The sequence below is a fragment of the Excalfactoria chinensis genome, chromosome Z (assembly GCF_039878825.1).
Source record: "Excalfactoria chinensis isolate bCotChi1 chromosome Z, bCotChi1.hap2, whole genome shotgun sequence".
Taxonomy (NCBI): domain Eukaryota; kingdom Metazoa; phylum Chordata; class Aves; order Galliformes; family Phasianidae; genus Excalfactoria; species Excalfactoria chinensis.
This window is the reverse complement of record NC_092857.1, coordinates 41,681,208-41,701,685: the sequence shown is the minus strand read 5'-3', so window position 1 is coordinate 41,701,685 and position 20,478 is coordinate 41,681,208. Positions and strand designations below refer to the sequence as shown.

Genomic DNA, 20,478 nt, shown 5'->3' with positions numbered 1-20,478 from the left:
ACCCAATATTTAGAAGAGTCTAGGAAGAGAGAAGATGGATTTGGATGGTTTGGATAAAGTCATGTCAAGAGGAACGCCACATAGATGCTACAAGAATTGGACTTTTTTCAGACCTTGGAAATCCATCTCCTTTCTTACACTCTGTAAAGTTCACTTGTTGAACTGTTCCCTTTTTTTCAGTCTCCTTTCTCCCTTTTTAATATAAGTAATTTCAAATCTCAAGTAATGTAAGGGTTAGACTGCGATCACCATCCCTAACCTCTGCCTTCTCTGGCATTTTGTTCCTCATCTCCTAAGGCATTTTGCTGAATTGGCCTAAATACTTCAGCAAAAGAATCCAAATTCTGTGCAGAGAGCTGGAAATTGCAACCCAGAGATAAAAAGTAAATATGGAGATGATTAATAAAGGGAGTCAGATATATCCTTGTGTGTTGTGTGTGATTTACGTCTGCTACCAAAATTTTTAATTTCCGAAACTCTGGAGAAAGTGGTATTTGTAGTTATTGTGGAAAGTTGGCACTGCGATTTCAAAGCCAGTGGCACAGAAAGGTAGCATGGTGTAGGAGGGACGAGCTGGAATCTCTGAACTCATTTTCTTTCAGATCAACTGTGCAACTTAAAGCCAGGCCACTTCACCTTTCTGTGTTTCACCATTCTAAGGTTAAAATGGAAGGCTCTTCATTGTGAAGACTTAGTCATCCTGCCCTTCACAGAGGTAGAGCCTATCACAGTGAGGCCTGAAACTGAACGATTTAAATAAATACATAGCAACTGTGTGGATCACAGTATGCGTACCAGTACTGCTACTCAACAATTTAATTCTGCCTTTTTTTCCCTTACGTATTACTTACAAATTGTATGTCAAGTAATTTGCAACTGCTTAAAAACCACAGAACTACTTCAGTCATTAGTATCTTTGAGGGCAAGTCATTTCTACTGATTTATATGACTCGTTCATGGTAAACAAATGGAAACCTAATATGTATTATATTGTCTTCTGTCACTTTGATGTTCCAAAAACAGAAGAAGGAAAAACGAAAGTTCTGCAGGGATGACTGTACTTCTGGCATGGACTCTTTTGTCAATGAAATCTTAAATGAATGCAAAACTTTCACTCTGCATACATTCTTGCAAACAAGAGCCCACGCTTGAGCGAATGCTTGTTGCAAGAAACAAATAAACGCGTACAAGTGGCTTTTATTTAAATGAGTTTTAAATTAAAAAGAAAAAAAGGAAAAAAAAAAAAAAAGCCTGGAATGGACTACAAAACACGTCACTTCTTTTTTTCTTCCCCACAGTATTAAAGGATCTTGGCTAACATAAATTGAGACCCTCAAAATAGGCATTATATTTTAATGTCATATAGTTTGTGTGCATTGGGTCTTATGGCTCTGTTAATATTTCATTAGTTTGAAAATTTTGCTGAGTGCTTATATACCATCATACAGCTTGGACCTTCAGGGTTCTTTTAGGTATTCCCATATCATATTTTTGCCATTTTTGTTAACTTAAAAAGGTATTTTGACTATCTTTTCCATTCTGCATGCAGAATAAATGACACTGTTCATATATATATGTGCAGTTGTTTTGACAGAAAGATGCATTTTTTATTAACTCTTAAGTCCGTATGTTCTCAGAGGCATGGTTTGCCATAATATATCAATGAGAGAACTGCTGTGCAGAATCCTTTTCTGGAGCAATGGGTGAATGTCCTTCTAACTAGCTAGAATCAGAGTACCTGTCCTGTACAACAACCATCCCATGTATTTTCAGTAGTGTGTCTGAATTTGCATAGAAGTAAGAAAGATTTTGTGAGGACAGAACTCAGAAGAACTGAGAAGGCCATTTCTTGGCTGTTAGTCTAATACTCCTCTCCACAGTTCTCTTTGTTGCTTCTTAGTACTTATGCACAAAACCTCCATCCTGGTGAAATCTTGGGTTCTCCTACTTTTCTATTTTTTGTTTGTTTGTTTGTTTTGGTCAGGGTATTTTTTCCTCTTTGATTATGCATTCATGAGAGCTGTCCAAAAAGTCTTTCTTCCTTAAAGTTGAGCCAGCATTCTTTTCTTAAACCAGGGAAGCCGAAAATCTCTTCCATACCTTACCTTGTCTTAGACATTGCTCCTTAAGGACCTGTGCAAAGTTTTCCACATCCTTACTCTTACAAAAAATAGTAATTCGAATTCAGATTACAGGTTACACAGATTTTCAGAAGTTACCAAATCTAAATGATCTTGAGCCTTTCTCTGAATTGGATTGTTCTACATTCTCTTTTCAGTGATACTATCCTCAGATAGAGTGAAAAAAACATGGTGGCAAGTTTCAAACTGGTAGTGGCCTGAAGCAGCTAAAATCATTAATGATCTATTTGTAAATTATGAGAAGCTATTGTTTTAATTCACTGCGTTAAGTGAAAAGAGTGAGTGACAGGAAAATTTAAGAACAGGGTGTTCATGGTCTCACTTTAGTTTCTTTTCAATTAGATACTTTTTATGTTCATAACTAGCTTTGAACTGAACTATCCTTGTAACAAGATTATTTTCATGTCATCTGGAATTTGTATGCATACTCAAAGATAAAGTTTTGGAAATTCATTTCTCCTTCACCTGCTTTCACCCTGCATCTTTTGGGTTAAACCAGAGCAGTTCCACTTTCTCCACAAAGATGGTACTATTATGACAATAGAGGCTAATTTTTTTATTTTATTCTAAAATAAGAATTTGTTACCTTACTAGTTTAAAACACTTGAGATTTTGCCAGCTTTAAATTCCTGAAGGTAAAGCATTTACAACAGTAGAAAGAAACGAGATGTGCATTGGACTTATAGAAGAGAAAAAGACACAAAAGTTCTGTAATGTCTACATCTTAGAAGGATTGTAGCTTTTGAAGGATGCAGTTGGCCATAATTTCAGCTCCCCTTTGCTGTGGGCCATATTACAAAGTCTTAATTAATTATTCCTTATGGTCCATTTCCTGTTTAGGCTTTTCTTAGGATAAAGAAAAAATAAAAATTTTTGTTATTGAGCATGAAACAACTTATTTAAAGAAAAAGAGAACAGATTACAATAGAAAAACTTCATTAGAAGATTCAACATCTTACTGCTTTCAATGCAGCTTAGCTTTAATATGAGTTTTCTTAATTTCAACATGCCCAGAATAGCCAGTACAAAGGACTGTTTATTATTGATAAGATGAAAAATAGGGCTAACAACAGATATTTTTTTCTTCTTTTTGTGAGAGATAGTTTTTAATTATTACCTGTGTAACAAAGTGTGTAACAAAGTGTGCAGCTTTTGTAGACAGGGAATAACAACTTTTTCCTGCAATGTTTTCTAATACCTGTTTAAACCAAATACCATCTGGCTGGACAGATTCCATTAACCTTGGTCAATTCATAGATATTGTGAACCAGACTACTGGGATTGCTCAGAATAATGCTTTTTCCCCTTGAAATAAATTGTAGTTATTCCATTTTGTTCCTTCTAGACACTGATATCCACAGATATCCTTATTTAAGATACTCTGTACTTAATTTTCTAGCTGTATATATTACATGACCTGCAAAAATTTGTTTCCCGGAAGGACCACGTGGGAGGAGGTGGAGGTTGAAGAGGGAGTAAAAGAAGCAAAGTTCTCATTTGGAATCAGGATATTGCATTCCACTGTGTATATACTGCATCCCAACATGTAATCCAGTGGAGTATATACACGGTTTAGAGGGCAAAGCATTCTGGACAGCATATAAATGTTAACTGCATCTTACTCTTTTTTTTCAGTGGTATAACTTTTCAGCAAATTCAGTGATGGGACCAGCCTCTTGCTGCTACCATCCTAAACAGAGGATCTGTACTTGCACAGGTGGAAAACTAAGAAAGATGGCAGGGCAAAGGGTGGCAGGCTAGTAATCACTTGGCGTAGATCTGTCAAATACTGGAGAAGTGTATATTCCTCTACCTGAGGCAAAGATGCTGGCTGCCACACTGCGAGTGAGTCAGTGGGCAAATAAAACTATGAATTCTGTCTGGCATTATGAATGGGTCACTGATGGATTTGTATTACCTAAGGAAATGAACTGGCTGGCAGAGAGGTTTCTGATGGCTGCCCAGCAAATGTCAGATATAGCAGGAAACTTGGGGGGAGGAAATGGATAGCTGGAGACTCAGGCAGTGCTAAAGTAGCTACAGTGTCATTGGAGCTCCTCAAATGAGAACGTTTCTGAGGAGTACAGTGGGAATGCAAAACAATCTTTAAGCTCTGCTAATTAGTGTTTTCTTATTCTCCAGTAGAATTTCAGCCATGAACACTGCTTTATAATTACAGAGTAATTCTTGAGGTGGGTTTGGGTCTGCATGAGATGATGTGCTGTTCTTCTCAGCTTTGTTTGCTGGTAAAAGATCAAGCCCTCTGCTGATTTGGTTTTGTAAAAAAAACATTCTTCTGACTGCCCTTTTTCATCCTGTCCACACACTGCCTGCTTGGAGCTAACCCTTTGAAGGAGGACTGGTAAGATGCAGTACCTACAAAACATGTAAGACCTCGGGACAGTCTAGGAGAATTATCTGCATCATCCCTAGGGTCTTTGCTAAGATGAACCTGTGTTAGTGATGAAAGCAGGCAGTGGCCAGACCCTTTCTTAGATCTGATCCATGCAGCTTTTCCATGGTTCCCAAATGTTCTGTGAAATTTTCTTACATAGAGAGTCTTGTATTTCTATGAATTTGGGAGCTGGATTTCGGAAATGATCTTCGGAGTTTGAAACAGTTGGCAGAAAGGTTGCTTTTCCCATTGACCCAATTCAGTCTATGTCACCATTACTATCACAGAGGACTAGTTTGCCCTTCAAGCAGGAACATGTCCAGCAAAGCAGCTTTTCAGATTTGTCTTTTATGATGGTGGTCTCTTTATTTTAGTTTCTTGAGAGCAGTTTAATGTAGCAGTCCCAAAACAGAGAATTACTCGTTTTGTTGGTACTTTCTGAGTGCTTGTGTCTTGGTGCCCACCTTTGCAACTTTGCTGAGAATGCCCAATTGTGTTTTAAGCCAGCTGTATTGGCTGGTCTAATCTCAGAGCTCCAGGATTAAAATTCTGTACCCCCTAAAATAATCCAGCAGTTAATGTTCTCCCATGGTTTAGCTTTACCACCAGCTTTTGAACTGTATTTAGCCTTTGTAAAAACACTGTGCTCCTTGCAAATTAAGATCAGTCCTCCCTAAAGCATGTCTGTAACTGACCAGCCATAGCACTGTAAGCCATCAGGCCATGCAGTGGAGCATGTATTTTGGGTGAATGGCAAGACTGCTTTTAAAGGCACAAAAGGCGAGGAAGTCTGAGAGTTCATTTAAGGACAGATGACCATCAGGAGATAATCTCTATGTCTCCAACCACAGCTCTGCTCTTTCCCTCTTCAGTTCACATTGTAGCAGGGTATGTGGTTGAATTTTTCATGTCTCATTCACTACTGTCAGGACCATATTTCTAACGGGTTTGACTTTCCTTGGAAAGAAAGAACTTTGCTGGAGTTATGCCAGGCTGAGTAGTCTGCTCCTCCCCTTGATCCTGCCAGGATGAGGATAGTAATGCACCCTTTGTGTAAAGGGCTGCAAGAAGATGTTATTTCCAATGCATTAGAAGGAACTGGATTGTCTCTAGAGTATCCAGGCAGTGTGCTGCTGTGTTCTTCAGCACCACCTACTGACATCTTCCTCTCCCAAGTCCATGCGCTCAGGGAAGCACACTTCAGTCACAGGAACTGGATTTCTTGAGGTAACTGACTATACACTCTTGGCTGAAAATTAGTAACCCCAGATCCAATGCCTTCAGTTGCATTATGCAGTGTGAGGACCAATGAGAAACAGGGCACAAAAGCAAAGTTGCTTTATTCTGCTACCCTCTTTTCCTAATGGGCTAGCCCAGTTTCCTCTTGAACATGCATCTGTATAGAAGAGCATTGAGAGTTTGGGTTGTGTCACTGAGGTGAGTAGCTTTGCTTATTTCCTGTGATCATTCAGTAAGGGAATCAAGTGGCAGATATAATTTCTACTTTGCTCTGTGCTGATCCGTATTCCCTTCTTTATCTTATCAGGTTAACTTCATAATTTAAACACATCTCTTTAAAGGTTTTGATTGGAAAAAAAAAAAAAAAAGGCTTACTGCCTTTTCATATATGTGCATAGTCTTTCATTTTCTTCTTCCATTCCTAAGAAAAAGAAAGGTAAAAAAAGGAAGCTAAGTTTATTCTGTGGAAAAGAAGGATCCTATCTGATCAGAATTATCCTTCTTCCTAGTAAAGTTGTTGCATCTTCTTGTAATACATAGCCAGAGCAGTACTCTGTTTATTGAGTCTGGTGGACTAAAGGAAAAGCTGACAAAACTGTGTCTATATTTGCACTTCCACAACTACTTTTGCACATTAAATCAAGTAAGCAGCTTACTTAATAAGAAAGAGGTCCTACTCGGACTGTTCAGTGGTTCAGTCTCTAAAGAGCCTTGATTTCTATAGGGATTAATAATTTGCCATTAAGGTAATCTAAAAGACAAGAAAAATGCATCCTAGTTTTGTTTACAGCAAAAGCACGTGGTATTTGATAACCTTGCAGTCCTGAAGTTCTTCCTACAACTCATTTGCTCATGCAGTGTACCATAATTCCTGACCAACAACCTTCACAAAGGGAACATACACGATCATAAGATGCTTTCTTCATTTGCCTTTTCAGTTAAGTAGCAATATTATATTTGAACTTTCTTATTGTTATCTTTTTTTAAGTTTGGAACTATCCTTCAGGAATTTAGATTTTACTTTTTTAATAACAAATAACTATTTATAGTCTAGGATACCAAAAATTAACAAACAAAGCTAAAACAAGCAAATTATTTGTGGGAACTGAAAATTAATCCAGCGGTATTTACGTACCTTGTAACAAGTATGTCCCTCCCTACCTCATGGCTCTATATATTTAAGTTACTCATATAATAGTTTGAATTATTTTAAGTATCACTTGAATTTGAGATTAAGTATTTCATCTTTGACTTTCCTTCTAGAAAAGCTTGTCTTTTTTGCAGGGGGATAATTATCACTTTGTACATCTTCTTGAGATTAGGGAATACAATCTTTTTCCTTGATATATTGCTCAAAATGATATAATATTTTATTTTACTTTTCTAAAATCATCAGCTCAAAGAACCAGTTAAGCTGGTAGCGGTGTTATTTATCATTTAAACCTGTTTCAGCTTATTTTATGAATTTATTAATATCTCAAGAAAAAATAACCACAGGTTCTGTAATTTTTTTACCTAGAACTGAAAAAGCCATCTATGTTTCTGGGCAGCTACCAGCACTGTGGAGCCGCTTTCTACAAGCTTAAAGACTAATGTTTACATTTTGTTCAGTGGAGAAGGTTTTGAGAGCTATGCTGTAGCTTTGCAACAGCCCAAACCACAGCACTGTGTCAGATATGTAAATGCATGAATTGAAATATGGAGATGTAACAAAATGAAATTATGACTGAACTGCAGAGGGATCAAGGAAGTTGGTCACTGGGGATTTCTGTTGGTCATCAGGATTTCTGGCAAGTATTGTGTATGAAGAAAGTGATGCAGGAAGATTTCTTCTTGTGTGTAATCCAACCTGGAGTTCACTTGAGGTTCAGCCTTCCAGGTATATTTTGGGCAAAATAAATAAATAAATAAATAAATAAATAAATATTTAGATCAGTTTAGGTAATTGTTTTTATCACTGAGTTGTAGTACATCTCTAAAAGAAGTTTATTTCCTGAAAAGTGTCAATATCTTGTATTTTAATATGCTATGAATGTCCTTATAGGTCAACAGAAACGAGAATGGACTGGTAAAGTATTTACTGGAAGAAATGGGCAGCAGGATTAAGAATCACATAGTTAATGTACTACGCTCATGGGCACAACCACTGAGTTTCAAACTGTAATAAATGGTCCTAAACTGGACATCAGAATGAAAATTTTGACAGTAAAACATATTCCTAGTGATAATATTTTACTGTAAGTACTTTACATGAGAATAGGAACCACAAATTTACTACATAAGAGTGAACAGTTGCAACTCAACCCATGGAGTCTCATCTGTGTTAAGTTCTGTCGGATTCTTTATTTAAGTTCAGTTTATAAGGGTTTGGACAAGTGACCCCAAAGTCAACAATCAGAGGACCAAGAATCTTCACAATCTGACTAGCACAAGAGCTTTCGTCCATGGTGAGCTGCTTGTGAGTCACATTTCTGTAGTGTTTTGCTAGTATCTTTCTGGTGGCTTAGTTTCCAGTAACAACAACAAAAAAGATAAGACCAACACTGAAGTTTCTAGTAAGTTCAGTGTGATGTGTGACTCCCAATCTTAAAGAGTATGCTTTGTTCAGACATTGATAAATGAGGGGCAAATGGGTATCCCCCAAGCCACAAAACGCCTAGGCACTGGGGCAACGCCTTGGTGACAGGGCTATGGGGTAGCTGCAGAGCAGCCCCAGAGCCCCTGGACGTGACTGGGGGGGGACCTAACAGGCAATCCTGCACCTTGGGCGGGAAAATAAAGGTCTCAGTGGAGCTGGAATAGGTGGAGAGCCTGGCAGAGGCCCAGAGTGACTGCAGACTGGGCAGCAAAGCCTGTGAGTGCCTTCAGGACCCTGACACATGCTGTGCCTCCTGGGGAGCCCAGTCAGGTGAAAGCAGGCTTGGCAGTGTTCCTGCTTCCATAGCCATGTGAGTATGACCAGGACCACTGCCATGGTTTCAAGCTGCAGCAGGGGAGATTCAGGCTGGACATTAGGAAATATTATTTCACAGAAAGGGTGGTCAGGCACTGGAATGAACTGCCCAGGGAGGTGGTGGATTCACTGACCCTGGGGGCGTTCAAGGAACGACTGGATGTTGTGTTGAGGGACATGGTTTAATGAGAGCTATTGGTAATAGCTGAACAGTTGGACTGGATCATCTTTTAGGTCTTTTCCAACCTTGGTGATTCTATGATTCTATGATTTTATGTTTTTCAGCTCCACCTCAGCAACATGCCTGTATGAGGTAGGGTTGGAGATCATCTGTCTGTAGGAAGGCTTGGAATTCTGGTGATTATTTTAAATGTAGTGTTACCAATACTGAGCTGGATTCACACTGCATGTGTGGTCTGAGTGACCTTTTCAGTTGTGGTTGTGCATGTGCATATTCTTAACTTCTAGAAGCACTGCTGACTCCTTCTCAAAATACAACGGGTGGGTAGTCAACCACAGAAGCTCAATTTTGAGGTCAGCGCCTTAGGCTTCACAATTAATTTTGTATTTTGAAGCCTTAAAACCAAACTTAAACATAATGATTTGTACTACTTTGGCTGCTGCCAAATTCTGTAATGACTGTTGTTCAACAAGCACAATTATCTTTTGTTTTGGATTTTCAGAAACCTAGAAACCAAATGCAACTGTCTCTCTGATGTTCTCCTCACATACTTAGGAGCACAGAGAAGGATGTGGAAAACAATTTGACACCTCAGCTTTGGTCTTTAAAACTACATGGCTTTCAGAATCTCTAGCACTCAATGTTTTGGGAGCTTTTTGCTCCAAGGGGAAATGAGTATACCTCTTCTCCATATTAAACGTTAAAGCCATATATTTTATCAAGAGGTTCTAAATGCAAATTAAGTCAGACAATGTCATTTTAATAATCTGGTGAGGTTAGCATCACGTTAGTAAGAATATTTTAGAAATCACATTATCTTTGGGCAATGTGGTCTCAAGAGATTGGCTGTGAATATGTTACCGAGGGATTGTAGGATTTATGGATTCATTTCATGGTGGTTGTGTTTGTTGTTGTTTAGTTTGTTTGTTTTCTTTCCAGGCTTCCTGTTCTGCTTTTGAGCTAGTAGTTTTGGTAACTCCATCCTCACCTACACCTTCATTCCCCCTCGTTTTTTATTTTTATTTTTTAATGGTGCTATGTGAACACTTAAGGGATTATGGAATGTAGGTTTTATCAAGCAAATTAAGTATATAAGATAGTGTTGCTTGATGTATGGAAAGTATTGTTTTAGCCAGTTTTGATTGAAAAACATGCAAATCTTGTTTTATCTCCTTTGCTTGGGTTATACATCTTCCCAGTGCATTAACATCTGCACTGACAATGCTCTTCCCTGGTGGGGAGGTGGATCTTTCTGTTCCGTGTTCCATGCAGACAATGAAGAAGAAAGACACACATTGTGTTTCAGTTTCTTTTGATATATGAGCTCAGACTGGCAGTTTCTGATTTTCTTCGTCTTTGTGAAATGCTCAAATTTTAAAGAAAAATGTGGAAACGGGAGGGCAGAATTCCTCACCAAATTGGTTCATCTTGCTTTCAGCATGATGCCCAGCAAAAAAACAAAACAAACAAAAAACAAAAAACAAAAACCACACATAAAATAGAAATTCATGGAGCTTTACCTGATATTTGTTCCTCGAAGCATCAGTAAGATTAACTTTGTCTATGACCTGGTGCTACCTTTGAGAGATAGCTCCTGCTGACATTACAAGCTAGAACCCATTAGAAAGTCCTCATTAGATTTTAATCAGCAGCTATTAGTGATTTCTCAACTGCTCCTTCTGATTTGTAGCAGAAAGGTACCGTTGTTGATGTAAGATTATCTGGACAAAAGTGAGCATCCTTGAGGATATCTTCTCCAAGCGTCAGCGTATGAAAGAATTGTGGCTGCTGGAAGTGGGATGGTGATGTTGTTTTATCTCTTGAAGCTCCCAGCATTCTATTTTTCAGAACTTCAGGTTTGCTCTCCTGGTTTTCTATTTTGTAAGCTGTCCTGCAAGACACGGAGCTGAAAGCGCTTTGTGATGGTGTTTCAAAAGGGTCTGAAGTTTTTCGGGGGCTGGGGAAGGGGGGGAAGAGAGATTTGTGTGTGTGTGTTGTTTTTCCTCTCTTCCACACAATGGAGCTTTCAGAGAACCTCTCTTAAAAGGCATAGCTACAGCCTTTGTGTTGAAGGGTGTGTCTGCTGGCAGGGTTTGCTGATGCAGACGGGCTGGCTGGTGATTAACAAAGGTCATTAGACTTTGGAATCTGGCAGGGGAGTGGGGTGGTGTGTCCTCTGCGCCGAGCTGGAGGGCTCCCCAGGGGCTGGAGGCCCCCGTCCGCTTCGCTCCCCCTACCCTCCTTTTCCACCACCCCCCCCACCCCCCCCCCGGAGTCCTCCTGCTGGGAGGCTCGGCTCTGCCTTGCCTCTGCCTGTAGGACAGCTTGGACCAGAATCTTGATGCTGAAATGCTGTGCTTTTTGGATTGAACCGTCCCATTTGTCATCCATGGGACAGGGAACCAACCCTGGGAGATAACTGCTGGCGGTCTGCTCAGGGAGAGAAGGTGCTGCTTGGGCAGTGCAGGGGGACAGCAGTGACATGGTTTGGGGTGCAAGGCATGCAGGAGAAGAGCAGCTGTGTTGATGCTGATTTTTCAAGCATCACTCAAGGAAGAGGAGGAAAAAGAGGGAAAAAAAATAGAAAGAAAGAAAGAAAAAAACCCAAACCTGGTGTGCTTGAGATGAAGCTGAGATAAGTGAGGCCATGTTGTGCACGGGCGAGAAGCTATGAGCCTCTCAGTGCTGGAGTTGTCTGAGCTAAAATGGCTGCTCCCAAAGCTCAGAGGACTAGGGCAGCTTAGTGAGTCTTAAAGCTTCAGTGACGCAGGGGCTCATATCTCTTGAAAGTGTGATAAACACATTCAGCAGAGCTGTGGCTTGTTTGGCTGAGATGAAAGGACTAAGCTTGGGGGGATGGGTAGTGAAAACTGGATGATCTGCTTTTCTGTGAAGTGCTCTAAATGCAGGAGTCGTCTGCTCCATGGAAAAATTTGTTTTCAGGTCTAATGGACTGTGCTAAAGGAGACGTGGGGTGGGGCTTCACTCACTGCTGTAATTTGATCCAGAGCAGATAGCAACCTCTTCCACACAATTTGGTCTGGTGCTTGCACATAAAGGCTCGAGTATCTTGATTATTGTAACTTTGTTAGCAGAAAAGAAGCTGGTACAGCGTTCATTTTCTTTATTGGTGGTGGGAGGGAGGGGGTTGGAGAGGGAAGGAGCACGGTACAGCCTGCAAAGTACGGTAGGTAAATATGTGGAGAGTCTGTGTGCTCAGACTGTCCAGAATTTGACTTACTAGAAGTTTATTTTAGCAGGCTATCAGAAGAAGCATTCTTTCATACAAAATCCTGATGCAATATCCTCTCTTATTTCAGTGCATTAATGTTTTGGAGCCTTCTCACTGTAGAAGTAGCTCTGTACTCATCATGCAATAGATATGTGGAATTTCTAGTGTTTTGGGCTGCTCTTGTATCTTGGACCTCCAGAATGACCAGATTATCTCTAGCCCAGCAGAGCATGTGGAAACTCAAGAAGTGATTATTTTGTTAACATAAGAGTATTTAGACATCAGTTGCTCTGGTGCCTAAATATTGCATGAAGTAGGAGAGTCTAAGGCTTTTGTGTTGCTTGTGTTTTGAGTTTTTTCACCCTCACGGCAGTACTTAAGTATGCAACTCTTGGCGCAGGATTAATTGATTTACAAACTAAACCTCAGTACTTTGTGTTGTTGTGGCTAATGTTACTTGGTACTTCAAGGTACCCATGGCACACGGGTAATCAAGGAAGACATACTGTTTCTGAGATGAGTCTTTGTTACATGTTTCCGCTGTACTTGAGCAGTATTCCTATTTCCATTGCATTCCCTGTCTTCCTCCAGTCCTCACCTTCTAAATGTCTCCCAAAGGTGATGTTTCCAGAATTATGCTCAAATGAAGCAGTAAACATTTTACGAAAGAATAGGAATCACAGAATGCTTGGGGTTGGAAGGGACCTCTGGAGATCATTGAGTCAAACCCCCTGCTAAAGAAGGTTCCCTACAGTAAGTTACACAGCAAAGTGTCCAGATGGGTCTTAAATGTCTACAAGGAAGGAGACTCCACAGCTCCTCTGGGGATCATGTTCCAGTGCTCCGTCACTCTCACAGCAGAGGTTTTTGCTCATGTTCACATTGGAACTTCCCATGTTCTAGTTTCTACCCACTGCCTACTGTCCTGTTGCTGAACACCACTGAAAAGAGCCTGTCCACTTGACTCTCACTCATTAGATATCTATACACATTTATGAAATCCCCTCTGTCATCTCTTTAAGAGTCTTGGTGGAGGTGAGGCAGAACAAACTATTCTACCTTGAGTTCACAAAGTAGCTGTATCTTCTCTTGCATGTGATTGTTCAGGAGTTATTTGCTTTTTCTGTAGTGTACAGGTTCTGGTCTTTGAACAAGACAGACTTCTGAACAGTAGCTCTGTCCAGTGTAATGGAAAAGCCAAGGGGACAAAGTCCATTGAATCAATAGTTATATGTCAGAAAATTGACTGTAGTGTTTAGTCAGCAACTTGTAAGCTACCTAGGTAGGACTTCATGTGAATCCAGTCTGGTTCCTCTTCTTGGAATAAGTACTCATTAAGTTTTACACTGCAGTAGTTATGGAATCTCTGGAAACGACTGTCTTTTACAAACATGACCTTACCTATTCTTAGAATTCCTTTAAATGGCATTACTGTAAAACCTTCCTTCTTCGCATCCTCTCTCTTGCAGAATTTTCTCATGTAAAAGATCATCCTTGAACCATGGAGGTGCTGCAGTGTGATGGCTGTGATTTTCGAGCTCCATCTTATGAAGACCTCAAAGCTCACATCCAGGATGTTCACACTGCTTTCCTGCAGCCAACTGATGTCTCTGAAGAAAGTCCTAGCCAGCCAAGGTCTGGTTCCATGAATGCCAGCAACCAGACTGAAGTTGAATTTTCTTCTGTAAAGGATGAATTTACAATTGCAGATGAAATAGCAGGTAAATCTCAACTCTAACCTCCTATTTTACATGTGGCTTACTTCAGTATATATTAGCTAATACTTTTAATTTGGCTGTAAAAATTACACTATTATTATTGCTGTGGCAACAAAGCAGGCATTTAGCTTCTACCATACTGGTTCTGACCACAGCTTTTTCTGTAAGTACAAATACGGAGGATGGTTTTATTTCTTAGCTGTTTTTCATCTGTTGCTTCAAAATGCTTTTGTTCATCAACTTTTCACTGTTCTTCATCACCATGAAGCTTTTCAGAATTTTCAGTTTTATTAGTATACTAGATTTTCCCCCTTCCCCCCACATAATATGATTTTGGAAATGGCCTATCTTAGACTGCACACAGTATCATATATGTGTACATGTTGTTCACAGTGGTCATTTTTCAGAACATTGCCATATACGTAGATCTTACCATAAGGCAGTGAGAGAATCCTGGTGTGATTATTACCTGTACAGGGTGCAGTTGTATTCTTAAGCATACAGGGTGGGTGGAGAAAAAGCCTCTGTATTTTTTTAAATTTATTTATATATTCACCTTGATTCTCATTTTAGGGCAAAATGCAACAAGTCAGATGGGGACTGGAAGTTACTATAGCCAGAGCCAGTCTTTCTATGGTCAGCATATGGCTCCAAATCCTAAACCAACCAACAAATTTTTCCAGTGCAAGTTCTGTGTGCGTTACTTCCGTTCCAAAAACCTCCTTATAGAGCACACACGCAAGGTTCATGGAGCACAGGCTGGGGGGAGCTCAGTGGGGCCACCATCCGCTAGTTCCTTAAATTACAACATCATGATGCATGAAGGGTTTGGCAAAGTTTTCAGTTGCCAGTTCTGCACCTACAAGTCACCCAGGCGTGCAAGGATTATTAAGCACCAGAAAATGTATCACAAAAACAACCTGAAAGAGAGTTCAACTCCCCCTGCAGCTTCCACTGCTCTATCTGAATCGACATCTGCTTCTGTGCCAGTGCAGGAACCCTGCAAGGAGCTGCCTGCAGAGGTGGTGGAGCGGAGCATTTTGGAGTCCATGGTCAAGCCCCTGACAAAGTCTAGGGGCAACTTTTGCTGTGAATGGTGCAGCTACCAGACACCTCGAAGGGAGCGCTGGTGTGACCACATGATGAAGAAGCACCGCAGCATGGTGAAAATACTGTCAAGCCTGAGGCAGCAACAGGAAGGAACCAGTACACCTGATGTACAGAATAAGAGTGCCCAGAATGCCTCCCCAAACTCTAATTATATTTCCATGAATACAACGGGACGTGAGATGTCAAATGCTAATGTCTCAAACTTCAGGAGCTCTATGGGCAATTCCCTTATCAGGCCCAACTCTTCTACATCTTCCAAGTTTTCTTCTGTGTCTTATCCTCAAATGAAGCCTAAGTCACCTCACAACTCGAGCATAGTTAATTTGTCTGACAGATCCCGCTATGGAATTGCTGATATGACAAATTCTTCTGCTGACCTGGAAACAAACAGTATGCTAAATGACTCCAGTTCAGATGAAGAGCTAAATGAAATGGACAGCGAGAATGGCTTGAACTCCATGGATCACCAGACCACAGGAATGTCCGCAGAGCAGCTGATGGGATCCGATGGCAACAAACTATTGGAGACAAAGGGAATTCCCTTCAGAAGGTATATGAACAGGTTCCAGTGTCCTTTTTGCCCTTTCCTGACGATGCACCGCCGAAGCATTTCCCGTCACATTGAGAACATCCACCTGTCTGGGAAGACAGCTGTGTACAAGTGTGATGAATGCCCTTTTACTTGTAAGAGTTCATTGAAACTTGGTGCCCACAAGCAGTGCCATACAGGTACAACATCAGACTGGGACACTGTGAATTCTCAGGCTGAAAGCATTGCCTCTTCTTTGAATGATAGCACAGTGTCATATGAGAGTGGAAATATAAATGGTAGAAAGTCTGCTGGGATGATGGAACCAGTGCAGCAGCAGCAACAGCAACAACAGCAATCACCCCAGCCACACTCACAGCATCCATACAAGTGCACAATGTGCAACTATTCCACCACGACTTTGAAAGGCCTCAGAGTTCATCAGCAGCACAAGCACTCATTCTGTGACAACATCCCAAAATATGACGGACCACCATCCAACACGCCACAAGAGAGTGAGGCAGATGCTCACACTTCTGCCAGCACAGTGAAAAAGAGCCAGACCTCAATACTTGGGCTCTCATCTAAGAATAATTTTGTTGCAAAGGCCCCTCGGAAGGTGTCTAACGATTTCCCTTTAGATCTCTCACCAGTGAAAAAGAGAACTAGAATTGATGAAATTGCAAGTAATCTGCAGAGCAAAATTAGCCAAAACAAACAGCAAGAAGATGCTGTGATTAATGTAGAGGATGATGAGGAAGAGGAGGAAGACAATGAGGTGGAGATAGAAGTGGAGTTAGACAGAGAAGAAGAGCAAGCAGAACCAATGATAGAAGTTTCCAGTTCTTATGCTCCACAGCAGATGTGGGGAAGAGAGGCTAACGATTCCCAGAAGGAGACAAACTTCAGAAGCTTGCAGCATGATTACAGTTCTGCCAATGGAGCAGAGATTGAGCTCACTCTATCAGAAGATGAGGAAGATTATTATTCTTCCGTCAGCATGAAGGAACATCAGAGCCCTAATGCCTCTGTTCTGGGGGGCCAGTCAAACATGTATGGTACTGATCAGAATAATGAGAATGCGGAGTTCAGTGACTCTGGCAGGCTTTATTATTGTAAACACTGTGATTTCAGCAACAAATCTGCCCGGAGTGTTAGCACGCACTACCAGCGAATGCATCCCTATATTAAATTCAGCTTTAGGTATATTTTGGATCCCAATGATCATAGTGCAGTATACCGATGTCTTGAGTGCTATATTGACTACACAAACTTTGAAGACTTGCAGCAGCATTATGGAGAGCATCACCCTGAAGCTATGAATGTACTGAACTTTGATCATTCTGATTTGATCTACCGCTGTCGCTTCTGCTCTTACACAAGCCCAAATGTTAGAAGCCTGATGCCACATTACCAAAGAATGCATCCCACAGTGAAAATCAACAATGCAATGATATTTTCAAGTTATGTTGTTGAGCAGCAAGAAGGACTAAACACAGAGTCTCAAACACTAAGAGAGATCTTGAATTCTGCTCCAAAAACTATGGCAACCTCTACCCCTGTGGCTCGCGGGGCTGGTGTGCCAGCTGGCTTTAACAAAAGTGCTGCCAAGAGTTTTAGCCCTGAATGTGAAAATCAGAAGGAACCTTCAGTCAATAGTGTGGTCGTTTATGACTGTGATGTGTGTTCATTTGCAAGCCCTAATATGCATTCAGTTTTGGTTCATTACCAGAAAAAGCACCCCGAAGAAAAAGCATCGTACTTCAGAATTCAGAAGACCATGCGTGTAGTTTCTGTTGAAAGAGGCTCTGCCCTGGCTCAGATGTCTTTTGAGATGGGAACACCCGTCTCCCCAAAATTGTCCAACTTGGCTTCTCCACCTCCCCCACCCCCACCCCCAGACCTTGCAACTGAACTCTACTATTGCAAACACTGTTCATATAGCAACCGCTCAGTTGTGGGAGTGCTTGTCCACTACCAGAAAAGGCACCCAGAGATAAAGGTCACTGCCAAATATATCAGACAGGCACCTCCCACTGCAGCAATGATGAGGGCTGGTGAGCTGCCACCTGGTATACAGAGGCCACCAGTATCAATGCAGCAGTTGAGCCGAGGTGGTTCTGAGACCTCTGTGAATCCTCCCGAGAATGAAATGTTTTTCTGCCAACACTGTGATTATGGAAACCGAACCGTGAAAGGAGTGCTCATTCATTATCAAAAGAAGCATCGTGACTTCAAAGCTAATGCAGATGTGATTAGACAGCATACAGCCACCATTAGAAGCCTTTGCGATCGCAGCCAGAAGAAATCATCTGGCAGCGTGTCTGCTCACACCTCTAGCACTGAACGGGACAAGTCCAAGCTGAGAGCCCTCAAGTGCAGGCAGTGCAGCTACACATCACCTTACTTCTATGCATTGAGGAAGCATATTAAGAAGGATCACCCAAATCTGAAGGCCACAGTTACATCTATTCTGAGATGGGCATTTTTGGATGGTTTGATAGAGGCTGGTTATCACTGTGAGTGGTGCATTTATTCACACACAGAGCCAAGTGGTTTGCTTGTGCATTACCAAAGGAGACATCCTGAGCATTATGTTGACTATACTTACATGGCAACTAAACTCTGGGCAGGCCCTGATCCTTCTCCTCCTGCCCTAGTGTTGCCAGCAGAAGCAAAGACCTATAAATGCAGAGACTGCATTTTTGAAGCATCTTCCATTTGGGATATTACTAATCACTACCAAGCTTTTCACCCTTGGGCCATGAATGGGGATGAATCTGTGCTGTTAGATATTATCAAGGAGAAAGATGCTGCTGAGAAATCTGGAACACAGCCTGATGAAACTGGGGTCAGGATGGATTCTGAAGACCAGATAACAACCTCTCAAATGGACCAGGAAGCAGAGTGTGCAGAGGATCCCAGCCTTTCCCAGGAAAAAACTGTACAGCTGGCTTCTGCAAACCCTGCCATCTCCTCTACTCCTTATCAGTGTACAGTTTGCCAGTCTGAATACAACAACTTGCATGGACTTCTGACCCACTACGGCAAAAAACATCCTGGCATGAAAGTGAAAGCTGCAGACTTTGCTCAGGATATAGACATTAACCCAGGTGCTGTGTACAAGTGTAGACACTGCCCGTACATTAACACTCGCATTCATGGCGTTCTCACACACTACCAGAAGCGGCACCCATCAATAAAGGTCACTGCTGAAGACTTTGTGCATGATGTGGAGCAGTCAACTGATCTTACTCAGAATGATGTGGAAGAGACGAGTAGGATTTTCAAGCAAGGCTATGGTGCTTATCGATGCAAACTGTGCCCTTATACTCATGGTACACTGGAGAAGCTCAAAATTCACTATGAGAAATACCACAATCAGCCTGAATTTGATGTTTTTGCCCAGTCACCGCCGAAAGTATCTGCTTCCCTGGAGCCAGACATGGTGACTGAAATCAAGGCCTCTCCAGAAATTGCTGCTGAGGATGTTGGAGAAATCTCTGTTGCAGCGCCTCATTTCTCCAGTTCTCATTTAGTGTCTCACACAGTTTTCCGGTGTCAGCTCTGCAAATATTTTTGCTCTACCCGGAAGGGGATAGCCAGGCACTACCGCATCAAGCATAACAATGTCCGAGCACAGCCGGAGGGCAAGAACAACCTCTTCAAATGTGCTTTGTGTTCCTACACCAACCCTATTCGCAAAGGGCTTGCGGCACACTACCAGAAAAGACATGACATTGATGCTTACTACACTCATTGCTTAGCAGCCTCCAGGACAGTAAGCGACAAACCCAATAAAGTGATCATTCCATCTCCTCCCAAAGATGACACTCCTCAGTTAAGTGAGGAACTGAGGAGAGCTGTAGAGAAGAAGAAATGCTCGCTTTGTTCCTTCCAGTCCTTCAGCAAAAAGGGTATTGTGTCCCACTACATGAAGCGTCACCCTGGTGTTTTCCCGAAGAAGCAGCATGCAAGCAAGCTTGGGGGTTACTTCACTGCTGTGTATGCCGATGAGCATGAGAAGCTGACTCCGACTGAGGAGAGGAATGAGTTTGAGAAGCCTGAAGTGGAGAGCGAGGCTCAAGAAATTGAGTGGCTTCCCTTCAGGTGCATAAAGTGTTTCAAGCTGTCCTTTAGCACAGCAGAGCTGCTGTGCATGCATTACACTGACCACCACAGCAAGGATTTGAAGAGAGACTTTACCATACTGGGAAGTGGCACCCGCTCTCAGAATGCTGTCTACCAGTGCAAGCACTGTGATATGAAATTGCATAGCACAGCAGAGCTGACTGCACACTTGAATGGTCACAATGAGGAGTTCCAGAAACGTGCCAAACGTCAGGAGAGGAGAAAGCAGCTTCTGAGCAAGCAGAAATACGCAGATGGTGCTTTTGCAGATTTCAAACAAGAGAGGGTAAGGATCTGTGTGTCTGGTCTCTTTCCCTGTTCTCCCTTCCCTGCGGAGGGAGAAAAACAAAAACACTACCCTTCTGCACCCCAAGAGGCTGCCTGTTACTAATGCCCACTTGCATGTTCTGTTTGACAGCCAAATGACCACAGGCTAATGAATGACTCAGCTTGCCAGTTGAGCTCCATAAGTCAATTACACATTCTGCTTTAATTTCCTTCATCCTTCATCTTCCACCCCTCCCTAGGTTCCATAGGAGGCCCTGAGCCTTCTAACTGCTTCCTTCAGTATTCTCCTTATCTTTCCTTCCTCCTACCCTTCTGGAAGGCCATCTGGATCTGACAGTTCCGTATTCTTTCGTTGCAAGGCAGCCATGTACTAAATTCTTTATAAAATGTCCCAGCCCCATTTTAAGCATACCACTGAATAACACTTTAGTTTACTTCTCAATCTCGTTTCTTCCAGTACTTCCTTTTATAAACCACTAAATGCTAATATGATAGTAATCTGTCTGATGACTGAAGCTTTGGACAAGTGCCCCATAATCAGAAAAACAAATTGTGCTCTTT

General features: G+C 41.5%; 1 protein-coding gene across 10 annotated transcripts in view; it reads left to right on the top strand.

Annotated features, from left to right (window-relative positions):
• The window catches only part of ZNF462 (zinc finger protein 462), a 91,340-nt gene that overhangs the window by 27,495 nt on the left and 43,367 nt on the right, over positions 1 to 20,478 (top strand). For 8 of the 10 annotated variants that reach the window (XM_072359766.1, XM_072359765.1, XM_072359769.1 and 5 more), the window contains 2 exons: positions 13,611 to 13,862; positions 14,433 to 19,915. In XM_072359766.1, the coding sequence (XP_072215867.1) occupies positions 13,643 to 13,862; positions 14,433 to 19,915 (5,703 nt within the window). In that variant the 5' untranslated portion in view covers positions 13,611 to 13,642. The remainder of the gene's footprint in view (positions 1 to 13,610; positions 13,863 to 14,432; positions 19,916 to 20,478) is intronic. The other 2 variants (XM_072359771.1, XM_072359770.1) reach the window with 2 other exon arrangements.